Here is a 21,062-nt window from a genome sequence, read left to right on the forward strand (position 1 = left end):
CTCCCATCTCTAGGCCTGACTCTCAATCCACTGAGCCACCCAGCTGCCCCCTGAAATAATATTTGTAAAGGGCTTAGCACAGTGCCTGGCACATAGTAAGAACAATATAAATGCTAATTATCATTATTATTGTTGCTATTATTACTATTAAAAGGGATAGTGTTTGGCTAAGATCAATGGATAAAGGGAGGACTATTTTTTTTAAGGATGTGTGGCTCTTTGTAGGGAAATGTATCTGGCACATAGTAGGTATTTAATAAATATCTGTGGATTGTTATTTCAAAGATCCAGTGGCAAGGATGAGATTAAAAATGCATGACAGATTAAAAATCACTGTTCAATCAAGATGCTGGAAAAAGTAGAAAGGAATAGGTTGGCAAGTTCTAAAGCCTAAGTGAGTATTGGGGATATTCCTGTGATCAGAGGGAATATATTAAAAGAAATCTGTTGAGTAAGAAAACAGCAAGACAGTGTGATAATGGTAAATGGGGGGCTGGGCTTTGCCAGAAAAGCCAAGATCGAAACCCACTCCAAGATACTTCTCAGCTGTGTAATCCTACACAAATGTCCCTTAAACCTCTCTAGGTCTCAATTTTCTGATCTGTAAAATGGGATTAAAATAATAACATTCACCTCAAATGAGATAACATTCATAAAGTGCTTTGCAAACCTCAAAGTGCTATATAAGTGTGAGTTACTTATTATTAAAAATAACCTACACATATAACCATAATACAAATGTAAGCAGAATTTACAGGAAGAATGGAAGCTTTTAGGGTCAGAATCAAATAGTTTGGAATTTGTTTCACATACTATTACTCTAATTTCCATCAAGACTATAGACAAATGGCCTCTGTGAGGGCAAAAACCATCTCCAACATATATCCTGCCTCCTCAAAGAAATGCAGACACACAGAAGCCTTCCAAAATACACTTTGCTTTCTTGATCGATTAACAAAGAGAAACTAAAACCAAAGGGAATCATTATATTTGTCACTTCAAAAAGAGAAGGAGACCAATCATTCCCCACAAAGGTGCCGCTCGATACAGGAGAGATCATCTGGCTCATTGAGTGAGGCACTCTGGTGGCAGATAATCTGTGGAGCTCCAGTGACCCTTTGTAAAGCGCTACATCTGGGTGGTCAGGTGTGATAAGAGTCCACTTATATCCACTTATGCTCAGCCTCCTGGTTTAAAGACTCTGATATGACTTGTTTTCACATGGCATGACTTGGAAGCCACAGACTGAGCTACTTTCATTTGAAAGAAAACTCCAGCGAACCCTCGTTAACTGGAATTCCTTTGTAAGGAAGCCTGGACTAGATTCTTAGAAAGTTTGGATTACAGGGCAATTTAAAAGTCTTTCATTTACCAAGAATTTATTAAACTCCTACTGAGTTTCAAAGAGACTACTGTAAGACGTAGAAGGAGGAAGAGTCAAAGAATCAACACACTGAGGCACCTAGCTGCCCCTACAAAGGCATTTTTAAAGTAATCATCACAAGCAGGATCTGAAACAAACCCTGGCAGAAAGAGCTTAGACTGGCAAATCCGGGATTACTGAGATGTGTGTGTGTGTGTGTATATATATATATATATATATATATATTCTTTTTAGTACTTGTTTTTTAAAAAAGTTAAATTTTATTAATCAGAAAAATAAAATGGTTTACAAACCCAGGTTCAGCTCTTTCCAACTTCTGAAGCCAAGAATACCCAAGTTCAAAACCAACTTCAAATATTTACTAGCTTTGTGACCTGGGTAAGTCATATAACTTCTGACTCAGTTTCCTTCATCTCTAAAATGGAATAATTAGAGCATATATCTCCCTGGAGTCATTGAGTCAAAGGAAATAATATTTTTAAATGCTTTGCAAACCTTAAAGAGCTAACTATTGGGGGCAGGTAAGTGGCTCAGTGGATAGTCAGGTCTGGAAGCTGCCTCAGGTACTAGGGTACTGGGTAAGTCATTTAACCTGAACTACCCAGCCCTTACCATTCTTTTGCCTTGGAATTAAGACTTAATATCAACTCTAAAGCAGAAGAGTTTAATTTTTTTTTTAAAAAGAGCTAACTATTATTATTAAGCATGTACTAGATCCTGGGAAAATAAAAACAGAAAGAAAAACAGTTCCTATCACAAGGCGGTTGCATTTATGGGTGGACAGAAGTTTTTAGAGCTGGAATGGACCTTAAAGGATTATCAGATTCAAACTCTTTTTCAAGAGAAGGAAACTGAGGCTTGAGGAGCTTAAGGGTCTTCTTTGAGGTCACATGGTAATAAGAGATAGCACAGGAAAGAGTAACTCTGCTAAGTGATGCTGAAATCTTGATTATTGGGTTTTGTATTCTTAGCTTTGAACATTGACCCTATGCTCCCAATCCTTATCGTAGCCCCTGGACAGATGAAGCTCACATCTCCTCCTCTGCTAACAGTCACCAACAAGGGCCTGATTTGGGCCAAGTTCATCAAAAAAAATAATGGAATTTTGAGTAAGAGTATAATAAATTGATTTACTAGAAACAAAATAGGGAGAATAGAATAATCCACTAGTAAATTTTTTAAATTGATAAAAGTAATTACCACTCTTGCTAAGTATATATTTGTTTCTTTTGCAAGGTTTAATAGAAATCATTTAACTATTCTACTGACTTAACTTTATAAAATATAAACATAAAGAAGTCCTAAGGGAATAATGGACAACAAGTTACTTAATTCAATAAATATGTGTTATGTAACATTTAAAAGAGTCGGAGACATAAACTGTAAGAGTTTAAATGGTTGAAGACTTAAATTGTAGTAGATATTAGAGTGGGTGAGTAAATTGTGACCGCAGGAAATATGTTTTCACTACAGTGTCTTGTTTTAAATCAAATATAAGGTGGTCACCAGGGAAATATTCCCAATTATGAATATACCCAAGTCAATTGGGTTTTATAGAGAATTTAATTAATAATACAATGAGGAATCAAAGAAAGAGAGAAAGAGAGAAAAAGAGGGAATAATGAGAAAAGAATAGGCCGGCCCAGGCAGCCCTGGCCAACCCAGGCCTAAGCCCTAAAAGAAAGATCAGTCAGTCCTTATATCTTAATCACTCACCACAAGATCTGTCCAAGCAAGGATTCTAGTGACACCAGGCCAGCATCATCTCAGCTGCTTTCACCATCTCAATCCTCCATCTGAATGTTTCAGAATGAGTCTTGAGAGAGACAGAGTCTCCTCAAAGGGAGTTCCAGCCAGAGACTCTCCTTCAAGAGCCTGTTCTCAAGAGCCTGTTCTCCATCTCAAGAGATTTTTCCCAACAGTCTGTCCTTTTTCTTATATAGCAGGTTTTCTCCTATGTCACCTCCCCTAAGTTCTTCCATCTACCAATCACAGTAGACGTTTTCCAAAGGACAGCCCATTCTGAATTCACAGCTGAGTAGACTAATCCTTTTAGTAATCCACACCTGAGTAGATTAGAATCTCTGTGTAAGTTTTTCCCACTTTGCTCCTTTTAAGTTCACAAGTTGCCTGACCTTTATAGGTACTTAGCACCCCTTTGTAATAATTCTAAAAATAGGCATGGCTTAAGTATGGGTTTAAGTACTTTTCATTGTTCTGCAAGGAGTTTTCTTCCCTAAAGCAGTCTTAAGTATGGGTGGAGTAGAGGTCTTCCCATTTCTGATCTAAGTAGAGTTCTCACTTTTTAGATCTAAGTAGCTTCATTGTTTAAAATGGGGAATGGTCTTAACCAAATGTTCTAAGGTAGAGTCTGAGAATCTTTTAACATTCACAAGTCTGAGAAATTTCAAGATTCACAGTTATGAATATAATTATTAATTAATAATAATTAATCATCAATATCTTGATTAATATTTAAATAATAAATTAAAATAAAGCAATTAAATTAATGATAATTAATCTGCTTTATTATGTGTAATATATAATAATCTATATTATAGATAATATGTTATATTATTAATATTATATTATAATTATTATTCCTACTATGTGCTAGGCACTTTAATGTGAGCTTGAAAGAAAATGCATTGGTCATTCCCCTCCCCTACTTCTCTCTACCCTCCAGTCAAAGTTATTTGGGGATAAGTATAATATGGCCTCATATCAGAGCTCAGGGATGCTTACATTAACTGCTTTGAAGTTACTTACAAAATGGGTGCAATTCCTGGGGTCCAGCTTGCATGAGGGACCCATATCAAAGGGTACATCTTTATTGAACGTTTCCCCGGTTATGACTGGAGTAATTCAGTGGCAGTGTAGTGTAATGGATAGAGAATCGGCCTTGGAGCCAGGAAATCCTGAGTTCAAGTTCTGCCTCTACTAATGGCTGTATGCTTACCCCTCCCCAAGAAAATCACTGAACTTCTCCATTCTCTAGGCAACTCTCCATACTGTTTCAGTCAATCAATAAGCATTTATTAAGTGCCTACTATATGCTAAGCACTGGGGTTACAAAGGAAGCCAAAAGACAGTCTCTGGCCTTAAGGAACTCACAAACTAATGAGGGAGACAGCATGCAAAGGAATATGTACCAACAAGCTATATAGAGAATAAATAGACAAAAATTAACAGAGAGAAGCTATCAGGAAAGACATCCTGAAGAACGTGAGATGTTAGGGCTTGAGAGAAACAAGGAAGAGATGAGGAGGGAAAGCATTCCAGGCGTGGGGGACAGTCAGAGAAAATTCCCAGAACCAAGGGATGAAATGCCTTGTTCATAGTTCAGCAAGGGGGTCAATCAGTGTCACTGGACCAAAGAGTCCATGACAAAGAGTAAGATATAACAATAACTTAACTGGAAATATGGCGGTCTGCAGCTAGATTACGAAGAGCTTTGAATGTCAAACAGAGGGTTTTGTATTTGATCGTAGAGGGGAGAGAGAGCCATCGAGTTTACACAGGGAAGGGTGACATGACAGGACCTTAAGTAAATCTCTTTGGCCGTTGATCAAAGGATGGATTGGAGTGAGGAGAGACTTGAGGCAGGTGGGACTCACCAGAAGGCTATTGCAATAGTCCAGGCATGAAGTGATGATGGCCTGCCTTAGAGATGGGACAGTGTCCAAAGAGAGAATGGGATATTGGATGAAAGACAAACAAACAGGTGTTGGCAACAGGCTGAATATGGTGAGTATAGGGTTGAGGATGTGCGTGAAGATGAGTGAACCTGAGGACTGGGAGGATGCTGCTATTCTCTATAGGAAGTTTCAGAGAAGGCACTACCCTACATAGGAAGGAGGAGTTTCCTCATCTGGGAGTTCCCTGCATTGGTGCCATCACAAATCCATTCCCTGACTCTAGAAGACCCCCTCCAAACGCCCTGGGTTATTTCTAGTGTTAAATAACCAAGTCTTAAACCCAGGGCAGTATTGCTCCTATCCTAGGCTAGCCTGATTCTATCTATGCAGCTGTTTAGTATTGGTACTCAGTCTTCTTCTTGGAATGGGGATGCAGGGTCCCCTGGACACCTCCAAGTCTCTAGAGGAATTCCTCAATCATGGACCCCAGGAATGAAGGTGGGAGAAGAAAATTGGCCCTGGTGTAACCAAAGAAACAACTGAATAAACAAAGGAATCCCTAAGAGATAAACATTTCCTTCTATTTTAGATGCATTTCCTCTAGTTTTATGATGAGGGCTTTAGCATCTTCTGTTTGCATCTCAAACATCCCTAGAGTCTCTGAGATAAGCAACTCACCCAACTTTATGAACAAAGCTTAACATGTCATAAACAACATATACCTGTGGTTCTACCCTACACACTAAGGCATCTCACACTGGAATGTCACCTACTCTTTGTCCCCGTCCCCACCTTCCTTTCCAGGTCACATAGTCTCTCTCTGTTCCTTTAAGGCAGGGGTCCCAAAATATTTTACACAGGGGGCCAGTTCACTGTCCCTCAGACTGTTGGAGGGCTGGACTATTAAAAAAAACTATGCCAAATCCCTATGCACAGTGCACATATCTTATTTTAAAATAAAAAAACAAAATGGGAACAAATACAATATTTAAAATAAAGAACAAGTGAATTTAAATCAACAAACTGATCAGTATTTCAATGGGAACTATGGACCTCCTTTTGTCTAATGAAATGGTCAATGTTCAGTTCCATATTTGTCACTGCTAGCTGTAATAAGTGATGCAAGTATGCATCAGTTAGTCTAGATCTGGTTGGAGATTTCAGATGTTTCATTCTGGAAAAAGTCTGTTCACAGACATAAATGCTGCCAAAGATGGTTGCCATTTTGACTGCATGGTTCCTGAGATTAGGATATGTCTCAAAGAGGGGAGATGCATAGAAATGAGGTAAGCTGCTTGACTTGAATGCGTCTCTCAGAGAGTCACAATTATGCAGTTCAGCCAGTTCCCTTTGGTAAATTATATCCACATTTTCAATGTCAATAGAAAACGGGTTATGGAAAAGCTGTATGTCCTGTTCATGGAGATAAAGCTCTTTAAATCTGAATTGGAACTCCTTTTACAACTTTTCCAGTGAATCCACACATCCTTCTTTTGAGAATGCAATCAAGGGTTTTTCCGCTAACAGATTTTGAGTTAAGGGGAGATGGCAGAAATTTTCCGCCTTCACTTGATTGATAAGGAGGCCTAATTTTACTTCAAATGCTTTCACATGTGATTGCATATCACAGATGAGCTTCCCTTTTCCTTGAAGTTGCACATTAAAACTGTTGAATAGCTCTGTCAAAAAGGCGAGGTGCCATTTCCATTCTGCATCATTGAGCTCTGGTACGTCTTTGTTTTTTGAAAGCATAAAAGCTGTAATCTGTGGAAGTAAGTCATAGAAATGTCTCAAAACTCTCCCTCAATTCAGCCAATAGACTTCTGTGTGGTACAGATCATCTTCATAGGCAGCATTTAGCTCAGACAGAAATTCCTGAAACTGTCTGTGGTTTAGTGCATTAGCTCTAATGAAGTTAACACAAGATACCACAATTTTCAGTGATTTACTACATAGCAGCACTTGTTGGTGGATGAGGCAGTGTATGGCTATTGGATGAGAATGGTTATTTGTCCATCTCTTGGATAATGCCAGCAATTACTCCTTTCTTAGACCCCACCATGCTAAGAGCAACATCAGTTGTCACACTGGCTAGTTTAGCCCAGTCCAGCTCCAAATCCTTCACAGTTTGGGAAACCTTTTCATAGATATCCTCTCCTGTGGTTGTTCCTTTGATGTTTTGCAGTGCAGCAAACTCTTCTGTGACTTCAAAATTGTCATTCATCCCATAAATAAAAATTAGAAGTTGTACAGAATCACAAACATCATTGCTCTCGTCGACTGCCAAAGAAAAATAGGAAAGTTTTCTTGTGGAGTTTTGCAAATGCTGATGCAAATTGTCTCCCATTTCTTCAATCCTTTGTGTAATTGTAGATCCTGAAAGACTAACTACTTAATAAGTCTGTCTTTTCTGGACACATCTCTTTGGCAACAGAAAGAAAGCACTCTTTAACAAATTCTCCTCCACAAATGGTCTGCGAGTACACGCTATTAGCTTGGCAACTTGAAAACTTACAGTGATGAGATATTTAGCTGCTTGTTTCACAAAAGTATTTTGCTGAGTTGTCGATGTGTTTTTCAGTTTTAATATTTTATCTTTTCTCACATCTCTGACCAAACAATCATATTTATATTTATGTTGAGTTTGATAGTGTTGATGCAAATTGTATTCTTTGAACACAGACACTATATTCTGGCATATCAAATACACAGCTCTTTCCTTGTACTACATGGAAAAAGTAATCTTAAGTCCACTGTTCTTTGAATATCCTACAGTCCAAGTCAATTTTTCTTTTTCTTGATGTCAGTTTCCGAGGGATTCCAAATTGCTATTAGTAAAATACCAACAGATATATATAGATATAGATATACAGCCCTACAAAAACAATAGACCAACAATAATTTTGCCCACACAGAGGCATACAGACTGCACTGCCCATCAATGCAGCCTTCCCAGTCCACATCATTTCAGCCTCACCAGTGACCATATTGGTGGAACTCTACTACTTTGACCTCAGGCTCACACTGGTGTGGTAAGGGAACCTGCACAATTACAAAGCCAGTTCCTCCACCACCTTTCCAGTTCACACTACCCTGTGTGAACCGCATTGCAATCTGTGAACTCACACAGGAATTTGATCGCATGGATAAGAATCATGTGATCAGATTCCACGGCAGGGAAAAAAAAAAAGAAGGCATGACACTAGTGTGTGTCCTCTTGCGGTCCATATTTATGGATCTGTAATTATAGACCCTAATACGAAAAACACATGCCTCACTTCCCCCACATAGTACAATGGCAACCATCCTCCCCCAGATGCACAACATAATGGTCCCTATCATAGGCTTCTCACAGTAGAGGTCCAGCGCTGATGTCACAGGCCAGATCACCACTATCCGATGCCTATATACAGTACTGGAGGCAGTGCTGGGTTTGTGACACTATATACTGCTGTCTGGGATAGTGGAGGCTGCAGCGCTAGCTCTGATGGGTCTGTCACACCTTGCACAGGTCCATCACTGCCACCACTATACCGGGCAGCAGTAGATACAGCGCACAATCCCCTCCCCCAGATAGCCGCTCACCATGCTGATGTCTTCCATTGTGCAGCCAAATAATCCTTTGCGCGACACCTCGTTCTCAGAACAAGGCATCATACAAAGGATTATGTCACCAGAAGTAGTACTGTACCATGCTTTGTGGCGCCACCACACACAGTACTCCAGGAGCACAGGATGCCTCTCACTGACCACCAATGAAAGAGGTGCCCCTTCCGGAAGTGCAGTGGAGGCTGGATAAATGGCCTCAGGGAGTCACATGTGGTTTGGGGACCCCTGCTTTAATGTATAAAAATCCTGGATCCCATCTCCTCAATGGAGGCAGACTTCACCTGCACCTGCCTCCCGGCTATTCATCTAATAAATTCCTCTATTTTTAAAGAGGCTGGTAATTCTTCAAGTGGATGTCTTCCCAAACAGTTAACATCAAGCTCTCCCACAACTCTCCCGTGTGAATCTGTTGTCCTGAGGTTGGAGCATTCAGAGGCCCAGAACGATATTAGGTCAATGCTCTTCTGGGAACTAGGACCCACAGGATTTTGAGAGCTGAAAGGGGATGTTAGTGGCCATCTGATCCAAATAACCCCTGCCCCAAAAAATTCCCCATTAATAACATGCCTAAAAGTCAGCTTGAAGACCTCCCTCCAAGCTAGGGGAACTCATTTACCTGTGCAGTCCATTTCAGTTTGAACTCACTTTGCATACACTCATTCACCAGAATTCTGATTTTATAATGGAAAAAAAAAACTGGATTTGGAATCAGAGAACATTTGCATTCAATAACAAGAATTAAATAGTATATATAGTGCTTTATGAATCCCTAATCTTCTCTAACCCTTTTATTTTACCAGTAAGGAAATTGGGGCACCGAGAGAGCAAATTACTTTCCCAAGGTCACATAGTTAGGAAGTCTAAGCCAAGAATAGCTAATCAGGACAAAGGATTGAAGGGCAAGTAGGTGGGATCAGGCAGGGATCCAGGAAGACCTGAGTTCAAATCTTGACTCTGACACATTCTAGCTCTATGACCCTGGGCAAGTTGCTTAACACTATTTGTTTCAGTTTACTCATCTGTAAAATGAGCTGGAGAGACAATAGCAAACCACTCCAGGATCTTTACCAAGAAAATCCCAAAAGGCTCACAAAGAGTCTGAAATGACTGAAAAACAATAAAAGTGATTTGAAGTGAGGAAGAGCCAAGTTTTGAGGATCAAATGAAATAAAATATGCATACTTCATTATAAATCTTAGGCATATGCCTTATTTGACAAATCTGGTCTTCATAGGTAAAATGTTGTTATTATTCTTTAAAACATCTTTAGAATGTAAAGAATGCTGATTATAGAAAACATTAGGAAAACAAACTTTTTCAGTTTCAAGATTCTAAAAGAAAAAATTTTGAGGCAATTGATACACTCAATCCTTCGAGTATTTATCTAGAAGTTGTAAGCTTTTTAACATATATTTTAACTATATTTCAATATATTATTTTAATTTATAATCCAATTTATTTTTTAATTCATTGAAAAATTAATTATTCTGAGAAGAGAAGCACAAACTTTATCAAACTGCCCAAAGGGTCCAAAAAAAGATTAAGAACCCCTAGACTAGATGATCACTCAATTGCTTTCTAGCTCTAAATTCTATAACCAATATTATTATTCTCAGAATAATGAATTTTTAAATGAATTAAACAAAATAAACATACAGATTAAAATAATGATATGAGAATGTAGCTATTAAAATGTATAGAAGAAGAATAGTATGAGTCAAAAATTAATGCAAACTAAAAACAACTCTACGATTTTATCTCATGTACCTCACAGAGGCAAAGATGATAAAAAATGGAAATGATCAATATCAGTCAGACTATGCAAAGCAAAGCACACCACATAATGCTGGTGGATCTGGGAATTGATCCAATCATTCCAGGAAATAATTACAGGAGAAATTTTCCTAACATGTGCATCCCCTTTGGTCTAGCAGAATTCTCTAATTTCAATTCTTCCATCTGCCCCAGGCTAGCCATATATACTAAAGAGGGCAAAGGCACAAAGATCCCCTAGATAACAAAGTTAGAAACACTTTTTTGTGGTAGCTAAAAAAAAACAGAAGAAATAAAGTATGTGTCCAAAGTAGAGAATTACTAAATAAATGATTTTATATGAATGCGGTGGGGTGCTAGAATGCCATAAGAAATAACAAATTGGAAGAATTCAGAAATAAGCTAGAACACTTCTATGAACTGATTGAGCCATTGAGGGCGGTAGCATTGGCTCAGCATCAATGAATGAATAAAATTAAGTGTGTCATTCTCTGGAGGAGCATCCATCTTACACCCCCAACTAAGAATGGAATGTGTAAACAGGTCTGTTTTAGTTTCAAGAACTACTTATTTGTTTAGTAGATATAGGAGGCAAGTCTGGCCAGGTAGGGAGATGAGAGGCCCCTTATGCTTCTTATCTAAGGACATCCTGACAGCTCAAGAAACAAGGAGGGCAATATATCACTCTTCATACCTTTAGAAGCTCAGGGAGTGACTTTCGAGCACATGGCTACCTCCCCATAACCTTACCCTTCCCAAGTAGGAGCTCAGGATGAGCTCATGCTATGTATCTTACTGTTTTCTTCCTTTTTAAACCCTTACTTTCCAATCAATACTGTGTATTAATTCCAAGGCAGAAGAGTGGTAAAAACTAGGCAATGGGGGTTAAGTGACTTACCCAGGGTCATACAACTAGGAAGTGTCTGAAGTCAAATTTGAACCTAGGACCTCCCGTCTCTAGTCCTGGCTCTCAATCCACTGAGCCACCCAGCTTCCCCCATCTTACTGTTTTCTGATTGAGGTAGTCTAGTGCCTAGATTGTAAATCCTGTCCCTCCCCAAATGAGGGCATCAGGAACCTAGATAATGTATCTACACCCATGCATTGCATTTGCCCTTTTCTTATGAGATAGAAGAAATAAACTGGCTGTCTCTTCTACTCTCACTTTGACCTCAGGTCTGTAATTTGAGTGGGTGGTCTTTTTTTAATTCCACACAAAAAGACCTCATTTTTAATCCCAACTCTGATATTTACTATCCGTGAGACCCTGGGCAAATCACAACCTCTCTGAACATTATTATTTTCCACATTTATAAAATGAGGTAGTTAGAATCAACCACTGAGGTCCCTTTAAGCTCAAGATCTGTGTCTTATAAAGTAAGCGGAAGAAAAAAGACACTATACATGGGGAGTACAAAAAGATAAATGAAAATCAGGTTAAAGGGAATTCTGGTTAATTGTAATGACTCATCTTGGTCCTGAAGCCACTTGAGGACAGAGAACAGGTGGAGCTTGTAGTTTATGCTATCAGAATTAATTGCTATCAGTTGGTTCTACCTCATTGCTTTTCTTAGCTAGAAGAAAGGATCGTGGGGGATGCGGGGGAGTTGTAAAGAAGGAAATAAGTATGGTGTAAATAAAAGAGGCATCAATAAAATGTTTCAATAAATCGTATGAATGTTTGGGGAAGAAGAGGGATGGGGAAAGTCAAACCCCAGAGAATAAAGACTTTTTTTAAGGAGTCCAGAAATAAAAAAGAGATTTATAAATATAGACTAAAGGGATAGTGATGTTAAAAGACCTTAGGCAAAGGGAAAGTCAGTCATTTTTTTTTTAAATGAAGATGCATGAGAGAGAGAGAGAAGATGACTAATAGAACAAGCTTTTCAAAGTGGGCAAAGGGCAAGTGGAAAGAGTGTTTCTTCCTCTGAGACAGGAGGGAAGGAGGAGACAAAGAGTGAGATAACAATGAAGGTCTGAAGTTTAGAAAATGAGTGCAAATGGAAGGGACAGGGCAAAGATGACCCCAGGTTAGGAACCAATGCAGGAAAGGGACTGTGGGATTTTGGATAGCCTTTAAAGAACCTTTTTCAATAGTTGACCATTTGTTCCAGGCTGTATAGGGAGGCAAGTGAGGACAAAAAGGGGGCAGTGAGGAAGGAAGACTGGGAAGATAAGAAGATTTAAAGAGTCCAAAGGCCCAGGACAGTAGACAATAATTACTGAGTTAAATCTCATAGTCCAAGATTTGGGATATGATTTAGTTCTGGATGATGCTGAAGTCTAAGGTATGACAAAAATAGAATGGAGACATATCATTCCAGCCTCCCTATCTCTAATATCAACCCTTTTCCATCTACCCCAGGCTAGCAATAATGCAAGTGAGTTCAAATGAGAGGGATGGTCAGATAATGGTTGTAGCCAAGGATGGTTGCTGTCCAGACTATAGCTAAAAGTAGAATAATGAAGCTGAAATAAGACCAAAAAGCCTAAATCACTTTGTAACTATTTTATGTGTCATTGACAGTTCACAGACCTAGAGATGGAAAGTCCCAGGTTCAAATTTGACCTCAGACACTCCCTAGATAGCCCTTACTGCTCTTCCACCTTGGAAACAATACACAGTGTTGATTCTAAGAGGGAAGGTAAGCGTTGTTTGTTTTTTAAGTTCATCAAAAGTGGACTGACACTATAACCACAAACTTTGTCCTTTCTGATTCATCAGGAGAGAAGGTAAGCTAAGGTGTGTTCACCATTCACCAAGATCAAAGCAGGTAAAATAGATGATCAGTAATCAAGGATCAGAGTCAGAAAATAAAGAAGGGTTCCTAAGAGGTTTTTTCCATCACAGACCACATCCCCTACTCCTGAAATCTGGTGAAACCTAATGGATCCTGTTTCAGAATACTCCATTCTAAAATGCAACAAAATTACATAAGATTTACAAAAGTAACCAATCACATTGCAGTACATTTATTTTTTAAAAGTTTAAGTAGTTCGGGGATTCCAGGTTAGGAACCCCTGAAACAGAGGAAGAAGCTAGGAACAAAGACTGAGACAGTATTGGAAATTATCATCAGCACATTTTTGTTTTGTTTTAAAGGTGATGACAGCTGTCAACTGTCCAATGTGCCTTGAACATGGGGAGGCTTCAAGTACAGACTTGGTGACTGATCATGTTTCTGCTAAATCCAGCTAAATCCAGAGAAACCCAATATCAGAGAACTAGGCACTAGACAACAGATGTTCTTGGCCAAAGAAACTTATGAAGACCTTGTAGGGATGGGAGGGTTCACTATTGCTTAAAGAAAGCATCAATGTTTATAAAATCATGAATCCTTCAAAGAGTCAAAAGAAAGACACAAGCCAATTGCCTAGCCCTTTCTTCTCTTCTACCTTGGAACAGATACTTGGTATTAATTCTAAGATTGAAAGTAAGGATTTTTAAAAAGAAGGGGGCCCAAAACAAAACCCTAGGGCAATGATGGCAAACCTTTTAGAACCTTCTAGACATTGCATGCCATGCCCACCCAATGAAGTTTCTGCCCCACCCCTTACCCCACACAGAGGAGGGAGAAAGAGAGGAAAGTGGCCAGGCACTCTGCTCAGGGGAGGGAGTAAATGCTTCCATTGGGCTACTGGGCAGAGGGGCAGGGAGGCACAGTGAAGAGGGAACATGCCCTTTTGTGTGCCATAGGTTCACTATCATGTCCCTAGGGGATACCAATGTTAAGGGGTGGGAGACAAATGATAACCCAGCAAAGGAAATAATGAAGTATGAAGCATATAGGAGGAAAACCTGGAGGGTCATGTAATAAAGTCAAAGGAGGGGCATCTATAAAGAAGGAGGATGGGATGATCAGTAATAACAATAAATGAAGGAGATGGGGAAGAGGAGTAAAGACTAACCAAAGTATTTGGCAGTTAAGAGATCATTGATAACTTTTGAGAAAAAAATAGTTTCAGTCAAGTGCTGGAGTCAGAAATCAGAAGGAAGTGGAGGCAATAAATACAAAGAATTTTTTCTAGGAATTTGGCACTAAGAGGAAAAACAAATAATAGCTCAAGGGAATGGCATTGTCAAAAAAAGGTTTTTTTAAAAAAAGATTCAGTAGATTAAAGAAGCAAACTAAGGAAACAAAAGGCTGTAAACATTTTTAACTGCTTTGCATGTTTTTCTTTTGAAGATTGCTGTAAGAATTTTGACTTTTTATATTTGAGATGAAACATCAGAATAAACATTCAATAAAAAAAAGATTCAGTAGAATGAATCAGTAGAATCAGTATGATTGAATGAATGAATCAGTAGAAAGGGGCAGTAGGGAAAGAGGTAAGGATATAGTGAAGAAGAGAAAGAAATTGGGAATGTTTCATGGAATAAGCTCTAAGAAGAAATGGAGGGGGTGACAAACAGGTAGAGAATTTTGAGAAAGAAAAAAGTCACCTCTTGTCTTGGACTTAATAAAGAGATGAGAAATGTTGAAAGAATTTTAGCTATAGAGGTGGGGGAAAAGGTGGTTCATTATAGATGGGCCCTATAATCTCAGTTATGTAGAAGATAAAAATAGGGAAAGATGGAGGGGTTGGAGTGAGGACAAGAATGGTTTTTAGAAGTAGTGATGGAGATGACAGGGAATTATATTCAGAAAAGGGAATTTCAGGAGTTCAGAGTTCTTACTGTGGCACAATTTGGGATAGTGATTATAAGGTATGAAGGTACTGGATGACATTTATAGTTATAAACGTTTGAGATAAAGAGGAACTGTCCAGAGTGTTTGAAGAAACACAAATGTCTGAAGTGCCCAAATATGAGGATGGTTGGGTGCTCCAGAGACTAAACTCCTTGAAAAAGGGCTGAAAATGTACTAGAGATCACAACAACAAGGACCTGTTATGCAGGGAGCCTCAAAGGAGGCAAATTTACTGAGTGATGGTAGCAACAAAAGATCAGGCAGGCACAGTCTACACTGGACACAAGGCCACACAAGGACCTTCCTATTCCTCCTCCTCCTCCTCTTCCCTCCCTTGTGCTGGGGGACATGAGAGAAGAAGCAAACAGAACTAGGGGAAATGATGCGAGATAGGAGTCTTCCAGAGGGGAACAGGTTTCCTTACGCACAAACAAATAAAAAAACCTATGTGCATAATAAGTAAATACATGGAAGATAGATACATACAGAGTAGATACAAAGTGACCCTGGAGAAGAGGGCTTTAGCGACTAGGAGAGGAAATGGTCTCCCACAGAAGGTGGTGCTCGAGTTGAATCTTGAAGGTAGCTAGAAATTCTAAGAGGTGGAAATAAAAGAGCATTTTAGGCAAGGAAGACAGTAATTGCAAAAGCTCAGATATTAAGGATGAAGGAAAGTTTGTTAACAATTTGAAGATGGGAAAAGAGCGATTCAGAGGAAATAATGGAAAAGGGCAGAGGAGGAAAGGGACTGCTGTTCCCCAATTAAATTGTGCCTTTTTCCAACTCCATGACTTTGCACAAACCAGTACTCATGCCTGGAATTGTCCCCCTCCTTCTCACCCTCATCTCCACCTGCTGAAATCTTTCTCTTCTCTTAAAGCCCATTATCCCCTGTGACACATCCTCCTTGAAACTTCCCCTAAGTTCTTGAACTCTAAGTGCTCTGTTTCTTCTCATATGTCCTGACACTCTTTTTGACCTCATCCTCTATAATGACCATATTCTCACTTCTATTACAGAGAGACAGAGACAGAGGGAGAGGGAGAGGGAGACAGAGGAAGAGGGAGAGACAGAGGGAGAGAAGGGGGAAGAGAGGGGGAAGGAGTAGGCAGAGGGAGGGAGAGGGGGAGGGGGAAGATTAAGTTTCAACTCCTTGATGGTAATGACTATTGCTCACTAACCCTAAATTGGTGCCAGCAACTGGCAAAAGACACTGGACATAATAAATACATAATGGATGGTGTTTTAAATTACTGAATAATGTCAGAGGAAGATAAGCAATAACTTGATTAGATAGTCCCCAAATACATGTTTTTAAATGTCCCAAGGATATTCAGTGTTTCCATTCAAAAGTACATACCTCTAGACACATATACATACAACCGAGCAATTGCCAAAAATAGTAGCAAGCTCTTTGGAGAAGCTGTTCAGTCATGTCCAACTCTTCCTGACCCCGTTATGGGGTATTCTTACCAAAGATACAGGATTCTCCATTTCTTCTCCAGAGTACTAAGGCAAATGGAGGTTAAATGACTTGCCCAGGGTCACATAACTAATAAGTGTCTGAGGCTGGATTTGAACTTAGTTCTTCCTAACTCCAACACTCTATCCAGAGTCACCTAGGTGCTTCCTACCACTGAGTACTATGGGGTAATAATAATGGTCAGTTTAAAGTTTCCAAAGTACTTCATATTTCTGTCCTGACCTGCAATTTCACTGATGCCAGGAAGTGTGGAAACTCCTTTCACCAATGCAGGACAAAAAAATCATCTATAACTTGTCATCTTAGCAAGTGTCTTTGAGCTCTAATGGGTTACAGTTAAGTTGCAAAAACTTGAAGATTTGCAAAGAGGAAATTCATCTGAATTTCACAAAGAAGCCCTGAGGTGAGTACTATAGGTATATAGGCAGAAGAGTGGTAAGGGCTAGGCAATGGGGGTCAAATGACTTGCCCAGGGTCACACAGCTAGGAAGTATCTGAGGCCAGATTTGAACCCAGGACCTCCTGTCTCTGGGCCTGACTCTCCATCCACTGAGCCACCCAGCTTCCTCCTCTATCACTTTAGCACTACACTTTTTAAGACTAGACTGGATAATCTCTAAGATACCGTCCAATTCCAAAAATAAATCAATCATTCTTGACTCCTCACTCTCCCATAGAGAACATATCTATTCAATTGCCAAATCTACCCCCCACCACCAAACTCATATCTATCCCTTTCTCTCCGTAGTTCTCATCACTTCTCACCAGGATGTCTACAATGACCTCCAAATTGAGGTGTCTACTCATTGCTCCCCTCTCTGATCCATCATCCATATAGGAAATGATTTTCCTTAAACACAAGTCTAGTCCCATATCTCCCTTGCTTAATCAACTCCAGCTGCTCCCTATTACATCTATTATTAAATAGGTACCAATCCTCTTTTTTGGCATTGAAAGCCCTTTATTACCTGGCTCCAGTGGAACTTTCCTGACTTAATCATTATTCCTTTCATATCCTGCAAGCTCCAGTAAAGCTGCCCTCCTTTCTATTCCTCACACAGGCACTCTATCCCCTGACTCTGTTGTTCGTTTGCACTGGGTGCCAAAGATTTTTATTAATGCCAGACCTAGAGTCAGGAAGAATCATCTTCCTGAGTTCAAATCTGGCTTCAGACACTTCCTAGCTGGGTGACCTTGAGCAAGTCATTAATCCCAATTTCCTTAGATTCCTCATCTGTAAAACGAACTAGAGAAGGAAATGGCAAACCATTCAGTACTTTTGCCAAGAAAGCCCCAAATGGAGTCATGAAGTAGGAAGTGGCTAAAGTCCCCCTTGTGGCCACAATGCACTTTTCCTCACTTCCATCTCTTGGAACCTCTAGTTTTCTTTAAAGTTCAAACCCTCCCAAATCTCCCATTGCTAATTTATGTCTTCCGTTCATTCCCCGTACTATGTGTTGTGTGTGTTACACACACAGTCTCTTAATATAATGTAAGCTTTGGAGGAAGAGATTTTTATTTTTCATTTTTGTCTTTCTGGCTCCCAGCACTGTGCCTAGCTCATACTAGTTGCTTAATGCTTGTTGACTGAAGTCTGATTTCTCTTAGCACTTTGAAAAGAACTCCACTGGCTGCTTCCAATTACAAAGAAACATGTTCAGGAATCTTCAATAAACCCAAAGCACTAGTCCTCCCTCCCCCATCATACACACACAGAAAATCAATTATCAGATAATTTTCTAGTTTTGTTTTTGCTCTGACCCATCCTTTCTTCTGTCTGGGGAACCTCCAGGGTAGAAATTCTCTCCATTTATCAGATTGGCATATCATTATAATTCCTCTATAATTTAAGTGGCATGCCAAAGGTCACATGTATCAGAAACAGGAATTATACATGGTTTCTTGACTTCAAGACCATCTCTTTAATTATATGTATTATTAGAATACAAATTTTAAAATGTCCACTAGATTATTTTTTTAATCCTTACTTTCTATTTTAGCAACAACTCTAAGACAGAAAGGCAAGGGCTAAGTAAACAAGGTTAAGTGACTTACCCACAGTCATTTGTCTAAGGCCAGATTTGAAAGTCTCACCTCCAGGCCTGGAAGTCTATCCCTTGTTCCACCTAACTGACCCTTGGGTTATTCTTAATATAGATGTTTACTGTAAGTCATCAGATCATAATTATTACAGATAATGTGGTACAATGGAAGAACATTTGGAGCCTGAGGATCTGAGATTGAATCTTGACTCTTCTATTTACTCCCTGTTTAACCTTGGGGAAATTCAGTTCCCTTCTCTGGCCCTCTGTCTCCTCATCCATAAAACCAAGGATCTGAACCAGATGACCTGTACTGTCCCTTCAGCCTCTACATTTCTGAGCCTGTGATCCTAGGCTAATTTGTAAATGTCTTCATCCACTATTTCTTAACAGTTTGGGGAAGAGAGGAAGTGTTTTGTATTTGCTTATTTTATTTGTTTTTGTATTTGTTTCTTTTTCTCCTTTGGTATATTCATGCTGTTTCTATTAACTAATTAGTAAGAATAAGTAGAGTTCATCCACAGTCTAAGCAAAGTTTTCAAGACCCTAAAGAAAAGACTATGAAGTTAAAAAACAGACGTGTGGGTAAATTAAAATAAAGTCACCAAGTTAAAAAGCAAGGCATTTGAGTGCTCATACAAAGTACCCTCACACTCATCAAGATTATGATTTTCTCTCTGGGTGGCTATATGAAGAATAAGCCTAGTCTAGGCTGTGTAAGAATGGGGAATTTCCAAGAATCTTCTCTCGATAAAAGGGAGCTGAATTTCTGGACATAATTAATATGACTCAGAAGATGAACGTTCGGAAATCATGTCCTAGAGAAGACCAAGCCCTGCTATCAATGTATTTACTAAAGATATTAACTTCCAGCATTTGGGGCAAAGGAATTTATTGTATGTTGCACAACAGGAAATAGGGAGAAGAGTAGGACTCCTCCTTAAGGAAACCCCGCCTCCTAGGAGCTGCTACAACTAAGCCGCAAAGAATCAATTTCTACTCTAGGCAAGGCAGCCCACTCTAAAATATATCCAAAAGGTCTTGGAGGGATACTGTTTCGTGGTTTACAAATCCATTGTTAAGTGTCTACAGAGAAACAAAGGAAATTGAGAAACGAGAGGAAGAACTCCAGGATGTTCAGAATGTCTATGTGTAAGTTCCAGATCTCAGCTCCACTAGGAAAGCATCCCTAGTAAAGTTTCGCCAAAGCGTTAACTTTTATCAGAAAGAAAGGTCCTTTCACTTTGTGGTTATCCCTGCCAGACATCCTACTCCCAAGTTTATAATCTCGTTCTCCTTTCCCATCTCAAGGCCTGTTAGGACAGTTTCAATTTTTCAGAGTCCCCTCCGCCTCTACCTTTAAGCCCTTTCCCAGCCCCAGGTCAGTTAGCACAAGGTTCCACCTCGCTATCTCTCCGACCCAAGGCCCGGCAACCCACCTCTTCCGCGTCTCGGCCTAGAGGGATGCCCATTTTCTGGAGGCCCTCCTGCAGCTCTTTGATGTCCACTTTTCCATCCCCGTTGCGGTCCAAATCCTGGAAAAGCTTTGCATAGAGTCTGCAGCTATCGTTCTCCTGGCAGGCCGCCACGGGCAGCACGAAGCCCCGTGCCCAGCGAAGCATGGCACCCCAAGATTAGAGAGAGAACTGGACAAAGGGAAAAGCTTCGATCGCCACCGCCACTTCCCGCGTAGGAGGCAGTAGCTCCCTTCTCCAGCCCAAGTGGGCCTCGGACAGCAATAGCAAAGGTGGCTGCTGTTGGCGCTGAGGACCGGGGCGGGGTCCGGGCCAGGCTGAACTGCGCGCGGCCAAGAAGTCACCTCCTAGGCACGGGAGCGGGGAGAGGCGGCAGCTGAGAGAGTTGCCTGCCAGGGGATCCCCGCCCATCAAGTTCCTGATCACTGGTTGGGAGGAGCCCCACGGCGGCCACGAGCCTTTGGGGCGCCCCTTGGAGGAAAACTCTGCCTCGGAGGGAGCCCGGGTCTGAATGGAGATTTCCTGCAGCTGCCAGGGCGGGGCTGGCGAGAGGGTGCGGCCCGCGCGGACCTCCGAGGATCCTAACGATCCGGGAAAGGTGCAGCGCTCCCCGAACCCCGAGTAAGAACAAGCCTGAGATTGGTCCATTTCAAATTGAACGGGAGGTTTGGGCGGCCAGGAAGTAAATGAAAAAGTGAAGGAGTTCCCGGCGGATCAACCTGAGATGAGGTCTCTACCGTATAGGGGTGGCAATTTGCCCTCATTAAGCAAAGGGATCTCCTCGCGATTCAATTTGACAAGCATTTCTGAACCGCGCTAAAGATGGGGGGAGAGGAGGCGAGGCGAGGAGAAGTGAGGCGAAACAGTGCGGTCTCTTCTCTTAAGGAGATAAAAAAGTGAAGATGAGACAGGTACCAAAAAGAAGTTGGGGGGGAGAGGGAAGGTTGATACAAGGGAAGCATTTAAT

General features: G+C 40.3%; 1 protein-coding gene across 1 annotated transcript in view; it reads right to left on the bottom strand.

The window, feature by feature from the left end:
- Positions 1-20,509, bottom strand: part of SLC25A24 (solute carrier family 25 member 24) — a 56,524-nt gene extending 36,015 nt beyond the window's left edge. Inside the window, exon 1 of the mRNA XM_001381880.4 lies at positions 20,060-20,509. Coding sequence (XP_001381917.2) covers positions 20,060-20,242 — 183 coding nt within the window. The 5' untranslated portion in view covers positions 20,243-20,509. The remainder of the gene's footprint in view (positions 1-20,059) is intronic.
- Between the last annotated feature and the right edge of the window lie 553 nt (positions 20,510-21,062).

The sequence above is a fragment of the Monodelphis domestica genome, chromosome 2, assembly GCF_027887165.1.
Source record: "Monodelphis domestica isolate mMonDom1 chromosome 2, mMonDom1.pri, whole genome shotgun sequence".
In the NCBI taxonomy this organism is placed as follows: Eukaryota; Metazoa; Chordata; class Mammalia; order Didelphimorphia; family Didelphidae; genus Monodelphis; species Monodelphis domestica.